The following is a 7,291-nucleotide window of genomic DNA, read 5'->3' on the forward strand; positions in this document are numbered from 1 at the left end:
AGGGCTGGCCTGCCTGCTCCTGCACCGAGGAGAATGGCTGAGGACACCCATACAAGTCGCGGTCCCTCTACAACAGCGGTCCTCAAACTGCGGCCCGCGGGCCACATGCAAATACAAATACTGTATTTGTTCCCGTTTTGTTTTTTTACTTCAAAATAAGATATGTGCAGTGTGCATAGGAATTTGTTCATAGTTTTTTTTTTTAATTATAGTCCGGCCCTCCAACGGTCTGAGGGACAGTGAACTGGCCCCCCGTTTAAAAAGTTTGAGGACCCCTGCTCTACAATAACATACCAGAGAACACTTGTCTCATTTGGGGATGGAATAGGCCTTCCTGAACGAGATGTGAAATCCAGAGCCATTAGGGAGAAATGAGCAGACCGGACATTCTCAAATTAAACACCACGAAGTGAAGCTTCTGCCTGGAGGAGTCCATGCACGAAGTGGAGGGAAAGATGACGGAGACTGTTTGTGACATACGTAAGAAAGGGTCATTATCCAGGATGTCCAGCAAGCTAACAGAAGTCAAGGCAAGAAAGACAGTCCAACAAAAAATAGGCAAGGGCTGTGGGCAGATGGCCCCCAGGAAAAGAAGCAGAAGTAAGGAACCAGGAAAGGACTCGGGGATGGAGAGAGCGACGAGCTACAGAAATGAGAGGCGCAGTGATGGCTGAGCAGGACCAGTGACGCAGAGAAAGGCCGGGAAAGAGCCGGGCAGATGGAGAGAGGGAAGCAGAGCCCGGAGGAGGGCTGGATGTGGGCGATGCTGGCCGGATGGGTGGTCAGGGTGGGGCCGGGGAAAGATGACCAGCTGGGTTCTCAGGCCCTGGGCAGCTGGGGACAGAGAGGACCGGTCCACATCAAAGGGGTCGTATCGTACACTGGCAGCGGGCACGGCCCCACCCTTCCCAGATCAGCGGGGCTGAGCTCTTTGATGTGTGTGTGTGTGTGTGTGGGGGGGGAGCACCGAGCACTGGGCTGCCCTGCCCACTCCCCACTCACACTTGCTCCTCAGTGCTGCCAGGGCCAGCCCGGCCGCCCTGCCTGGGGGTGGGGCACAGAGGGGGGTGACTCGGGCTCCCAAGGCGGGGCCAGAACTCAGGGAGGAGGCCTCCCAATTGGGGTGGTGGGGAAGACACAGGCTTCTGTCCACGGTGCTTACGAGGACAGAGGGGGCCTGTCTGGGCCAGAACTACAACAGTCAACGTGGGAGAGTCAAGTCCCATCTCAGCACTGGGCCAGCCGGGCCCTGTCAGACCCACTCTCCGGAGGGGGAGACTGAGGCCCAGAGTGGCCTGAGGGTGCCGTTGTTGCTGGGGCAGGGGTTGGGCTCCATCCTCTCCCCTAGCCCCCGGGCCCTGCAGGGGTGTGGGGCAGATTGGGGGCGGAGGATGAGCAGGCGGAGGAGCAGGACGGCCCCAGCATTCTCCGCCCCTCCCTCCCCCACAGCACTTCTGGCTGCTGGTGGTGTCCCGGGGGCTGGTGGGCATCGGGGAGGCCAGCTACTCCACCATCGCGCCCACCATCATCGGCGACCTCTTCACCAAGAACACGCGCACGCTCATGCTGTCCGTCTTCTACTTCGCCATCCCGCTGGGCAGGTGAGGGTCGGCGAGGTCCCCTCCAGCTCTGACCACGCCTCTCCCTGAGGTTTGGTCCTCGGTGACCTAAACATGCCGGGGGGCAGCCTCGGGGCAACGCTGGCCCTGCTCTCCAGGCGGCTGGCCAGGCGGTTGGGGCGGGTGGGCGGGGGTCCTGCCTCGTGGACGGTGAGCATCCCCCACCCCCACCCGTCCTGCTGACTGTGCCTGTCTCCCCTGCAGCGGCCTGGGCTACATCACTGGCTCCAGCGTGAAGCAGGCAGCCGGAGACTGGCACTGGGCCTTGCGGGTAAGGACACCTCCAGACCAGCTTGTGCCCAGGGTCACCCAGAGATGCAGGGACAGACCCGGGCTAGGATGCAGGCCTGGGCCTCCAGGCTTCCCGCCCTGCAGGCCTGCACTCTGTTGGGGACTCCAGGTGTGAGCAGAGCCCAAGTCAGGCCCTTCACCCTCAGGGGCCCCCAGGCTGAGGGGCGAACTCTCCCAGCAGGTCAGGAAATTCCAGCTCCGCGATGGCGCTTCCTGCTGTGAGCGCTGGCTCTGTGCTAGGGCGAGGCTGAGACAAGACCTCTTGGGGGCCTGCAGCCCCTTCCTGTCCCCGGAAACAGAGATCCCCAGTCTCGCAGAGGAGAGGAAGCTAAGACAAAGTGTTTTTTCCTCAAAAGCAGGAAGGAAGCAGCCTCCGTGGAATTCCTTAATGGGAGTGGGAGCGCATGGGGGTGGGAGCAGGTTTCCCGGTTCTCACGAGCTGGCGGAGGAGCCGGCACCGTGGAATCCAGGCTGCCGAATGGCCCCCCATGTGGAGAGAGGCTGGGGCCTGGAGCTTCTGTTCTCACACAGGGCAGGACCCAGGGAAGACCCCAAGGGGGCCCTGAGCCTCTGTTCTGGGACCACATGGGCTCCTCCCACACGATAACCTACCTGGTCTATGTGCTGGATGCTTCATGCCCAGCCAGTCCCTTCCCAGAGACCCGCAGGGCGAGGACCTGCCTGGGAAACTCTCCCCGACCCAGGGGTTCGGGCAGGGCTGGTGTCTGGCTCCCTGTCCACAGGCACTCTCTCCTCTCCCACTCATCATCCCACATGCCTGTCCATTCCCTACCTGTCTTCCTTCTTTCCATCCCTCCATTGCCCACCCAGCCATCCAGCCATCTTCCTGCTTTCCCATGTGTTCATGCACCCACCCAGTGATCCATCGTCCCATCGTCCATCTTCCTGTTAATTCACTCATCCATCCATTCTTCCTTCCATCTGTCTGTCCACATATCCAGCCATCTGTCCTCCCTCCTCTATCCATCTGACCACCCCCCCCCCTTCTTCCTCCGGTCCCCCCTCCCATCCCGCCCCTGCTCCGGACACTGCAGGTTGAGCCCCCAAGCTCTTTTTGCTGACCTCATTCCCAGCGGCTCTGCTCAGCTGCACAATCGGGAAGGCTGAGCAGATGCCAGCCCAGAGGAACCTGGAGCCCAGAGCCCAGAGTGTGACTTGCCTGCGCTCCCCCTCCTGGTGCAGCAGAGACAACGCCGGCTTGGCCCTGGCGTCCTAACCTGGTGCTCCCTGTGCCATCAGGTGTCCCCTATCGCGGGCATGATCACAGGAACGCTCATCCTCGTCCTGGTCCCAGCCACGAAGAGAGGCCATGCCGACCAGCTCGGGGGGCAGCTCAAGGCCCGGACCTCGTGGCTCCGAGACATGAAGGCCCTGATCCGCAAGTGAGTCCTGCTGGGGGTGTCTGGTGAGAAGAGGGGGGCCCACCTAGCACCCGCGGCCGGACTCCCTGCTGTCTCCGCTGCCGGCAGTGCTGGGAGTGACATGGTGGCCACGTGTTGATTACTCTGCCGCCGTAGCCCTCCCGCCCGGAGCCCGCGAGGGGGGACAGCAGAGCCTTCCACCCCCGGGAGGAGTGGGGAGCGAAGGCTGCCTCCGGGCCCCACTCAGTGTCACTGCCCGGCCTCTCCCCAGCCGCAGCTACGTCTTCTCCTCCCTGGCCACGTCGGCCGTGTCCTTCGCCACAGGGGCCCTGGGCATGTGGATCCCGCTGTACCTGTACCGCGCCCAAGTCGTGCAGAAGACGGCAGAGGCGTGCAGCAGCCCGCCCTGTGGGGCCAAGGACAGGTGGGGCCAGGCCCAGGTGGGGGAGGTGGGCGGTGAGGGACGCTGGACAGAGGTGCCAGTCCTCTGCCCCAGCGTTGGCCTTCCTCTCAACCCATCCCCCACCATCCTCTGTCCCACAGCCTCATCTTTGGGGCCATCACCTGCTTTACGGGCTTTCTGGGTGTGGTCACGGGGGCAGGAGCCACTCGCTGGTGCCGCCTGCGGACCCAGCGAGCCGACCCGCTGGTGTGTGCTGTGGGCATGCTGGGCTCTGCCATCTTCATCTGCCTCATCTTCGTGGCCGCCAAGAGCAGCATCGTGGGGGCCTATGTGAGTGCAGTGGGGGGCTCAGGGGTGGTGGGGAGCAGCCTGGCAGGAGAAGCAGTGTGATTTATGGGGAGGCTCCTATGTGCCTGCCCCTGTTCTGTCCAGGGCCTGTCCAGGGCTCGGCTGTGGTCATCTTGATAAGCCACACAATCCTCACGAGCCTGACTGCCGGGAGCTGCAGGCTAGGGAAGGCTGGGAGGCTTTGGGGTTCCCTGCCTGCAGCCAGGGTGCAGGGAGCAAGCTGAGGCCACGGGTGTGTGTGTGGGGCTTCCTGACGGTTGTTCCGGTCTCTCCTGGGCAGATCTGCATCTTTGTCGGGGAGACGCTGCTGTTTTCTAACTGGGCCATCACCGCAGACATCCTCATGGTGAGGCAGGCTGAGGTCGCCTCTGCTGACCAGGCCTCTTGACTCTCCGGGCAGCTGGGGAGGGCGAAGGAAGGGGAGGAAGAGCTGCAGGACTTGGTGGTGGTGGTGGTGTGTGTGTGTGTGTGTGTGGTGGTGGGGGAGGCAGGCTGGGAAGGTGAGCCTAGAGGCAGGGAGGTGATCAGCTATGTTGGGGTCTGCATGGAGCAGGGCCTGAAATTGGAGTGTTGAGCAAGCAGGATGGATGTGGAGACTGGTTAGGGAGGGGATGTCTGGAGGCTCAGGTCTGTGGCCAGGAGGCTGGCAGTGCCAGGCTGGCACCGAGGGGTTGCCGCCTGCCAGCGCTCCTCCCCCAGGGTCTGAGCTTCCATCGACCCAGCTCAGCCTGGGTCCCAGGCGTGCCTGCCTGAGTGCCCGCGGCTGGGCTGTGGCCAGGCGGACAGAGGCCGTCTTCACAGGGCCAACAATGGGCTCCAGACCAGCCGGCCGGGGACAAAGGGCTGTCTGAGTGCAGGGGGCGGGGGTTTGTGTCCCTGGGCGAGGTTGGGTGCGGCCCCCTGGTCAGTGGCAGCAGTCTGAGGGTGGCGAGGGTTGGGGATGGGGTGACACCTGGTCCTATGCCTTGGACTCCAAGTCAGTGTCAGGAGAGAACTGGGAGAAGGGGGTGCAGAGCCCAGCAGGGTGGGGGTGGGGTGGGGAGAGTGTCTGGGAGCTTCAGGGACAGGCCCTGGGGCAGAAGGCTGAGGGCTCCTCTGGGCTGATCCTGGGGCACTCAGGGTTTGGTGCCACTGTAGGGGGCAGCCCAGGGGATCAGAGGTGGCCGGGCACTGGGCTCCTGCCAGCCCCTTCTCCAGGAAGGCTGTCCTGCCCACCAGTTTCCTGCATCTCTGCCTCCCCGAGCCGTCTCTCTCTCACCCACACCAGGGACTGGGCTAGAGGGTACAGGGGGGTCTGACTCAACTGTGCCTAGGCATGGAGCCAGGCAGGGTGGCAGGGGTTGTGGGGGTGTCACTGCACATGCCCGGAGTGGAGGGAGGAGGACTCTGTCTGAATCAAGTGTGCTGGTGCTGGCAGGAGGCCCTCCCTGCCTCTGCCCCCAGGGGCAGCCCCAGCTGCTGACAGGGTTTGGGTCCCAGGGAAATCGTGTCCCATTTTATTTAGTGTCACAGCCAAGTGACAATTGTTGGAAATGGGGCCACACAATCCCATTGGGTCCAGGTCTCCTCCCTGCCCCCTGTAGTGGGGTGCCCATGGGGCACTGGCTGCTCCCACAGACTGTCCAAGGGCAGGCACTCTGCCTGGAAGAGGAGCTCGAGCTCGGGGCAGGGGGCTGCTGCCTGCCCATGCTCCTCCGCTGGCCTTGGCCCTCGCAGCGCGGGGCTGCCACCGGTGGTGAGGGCCGCTTGGTCTGACAGGGTTCCCGGCCCAGCAGCCCAGGCACTTGGTACTTAGGGTGCCCAGGGGTCAAAGTGCAGGCTCTTCCAGGTAGGGCTCTTCTCCCCTCCCTCGTGGGCCAACCTAGGCCTTGCCAGGTCCTCAGGAGGGGAACCCTGGTGGGTCTGTAGCTGGGGAAGGTGAGGGCAGGAGGCTGAGGAGTCAGGGGCCTGACCCTTGTGCAACCTGTGTCCCTCTGGGCCTGTTCCCCTGACCACTGCAGCTGGCTCTCCAGGAGCCCAGTGCAGAATCCAAGGCGCCGGTCTGTGAGCCGGGGATGAGCAGAGGGCCCTGGGGCGGAGGTGGGAGGGAGAGGGGGGAAGGAGAAGGGCTGAGGGGGGTGAGGTGCTAAGACACCAGGCAGAAGGGATCTTCAGAAGTGTCCTGACCCCAGGGATGAGGCCAGGGGGTGGCCTGGCTCCCCGGCCTCTGACCTGCCACCTCCTCCACAGTACGTGGTCATCCCCACCAGACGGGCCACCGCCGTGGCCCTGCAGAGCTTCACCTCTCACCTGCTGGGGGATGCTGGCAGCCCCTACCTCATCGGCTTTGTGAGTGCCTGGGGTGGGCGCGGCCGTGGTGGGTGACGGGCTGCAGGAGCTGGCCTGCCTTGACACGCACCCCCGATCCTCGCAGATCTCCGACCTGATCCGCCAGAGCACCAAGGACTCCCCGCTCTGGGAGTTCCTGAGCCTGGGCTACGCCCTCATGCTCTGCCCCTTCGTCGTGGTCCTGGGTGGCATGTTCTTCCTAGCCACTGCCCTCTTCTTCCTCAGTGACCGTGCCAAGGCCGAGCAGCAGTGAGTGGGTGTGGGTGGGCCGGCTGCCTCTGCTGCCACAGCCCTGCCTGGGTGGGAGGGGGGTGGGTCGCCTGGCCCCTGGGGTCCCGCCTCCCTGACCTCTTGATGGAGCTGTGGGAGCCCGTGGTGAACCAGCTGTGCCCGTGGTTCGAGGCTTGGGTTTTTCTTGGAGCTGGGACCCCTCTCCTTCCTTTTCTCTCATTTTCTGACTTTCTCCTCTTTACTCTTCTCTCTCTTTCCTCTCCCCACCCCTGGGCTCTCCCACCTCCCCCTGGGGCTGACGAGGTCCGTGCCCAGCACGTCCGGTCAACTGGCCCCCGTGACTCGATGCGCCAGAGCAGTGCCCGGGCCCGGCCCCCGCTGATGTGCCACCTTGACCCCTGCCCGTCTCTCCCCCAGGGCGAACGAGCTGGTGATGCCACCCGCATCCATGAAGGTCTGAGGCGGTGAGTGCAGGCCAGGGAGGCTGAGGGAGCTCCCGGGAGGGGAGGCGGGACTAGGGAGGGGGCACTCAGGGCACTTCCTCCTGAGGATCGGGGGAGGGGTGCAGGCTCCCTCTTCCAGTAAATCAGCCCCTTCCTTCCTCAGAAGGGCTGAGGGCACAGGTCAGGGCCACGACTCCCTGCTCTGTCATCCTCATTTCCTAGAAGTGCCAGGGCCTGACTACTTTG

The 7,291-nt window shown here is 63.7% G+C and overlaps 1 protein-coding gene across 2 annotated transcripts in view; it reads left to right on the top strand.

Moving 5' to 3' along the window:
- The window catches only part of SPNS2 (SPNS lysolipid transporter 2, sphingosine-1-phosphate), a gene marked incomplete at its 5' end in the record, with an annotated part of 37,181 nt that overhangs the window by 28,135 nt on the left and 1,755 nt on the right, over positions 1-7,291 (top strand). The window contains 9 exons of one of the 2 annotated variants that reach the window (XR_013996960.1): positions 1,450-1,601; positions 1,824-1,890; positions 3,171-3,313; positions 3,564-3,716; positions 3,836-4,025; positions 4,324-4,389; positions 6,273-6,371; positions 6,457-6,620; positions 6,906-7,066. Coding sequence is in view for 1 of the 2 variants with exons in the window: in XM_081109316.1 (XP_080965442.1) it covers positions 1,450-1,601; positions 1,824-1,890; positions 3,171-3,313; positions 3,564-3,716; positions 3,836-4,025; positions 4,324-4,389; positions 6,273-6,371; positions 6,457-6,620; positions 7,020-7,062 (1,077 nt within the window). The remainder of the gene's footprint in view (positions 1-1,449; positions 1,602-1,823; positions 1,891-3,170; positions 3,314-3,563; positions 3,717-3,835; positions 4,026-4,323; positions 4,390-6,272; positions 6,372-6,456; positions 6,621-6,905; positions 7,067-7,291) is intronic. The other variant, XM_081109316.1, reaches the window with a different exon arrangement.

The sequence above is a fragment of the Myotis nattereri genome (genome assembly GCF_964212035.1).
Source record: "Myotis nattereri genome assembly, chromosome: 16".
Classification (NCBI taxonomy): domain Eukaryota; kingdom Metazoa; phylum Chordata; class Mammalia; order Chiroptera; family Vespertilionidae; genus Myotis; species Myotis nattereri.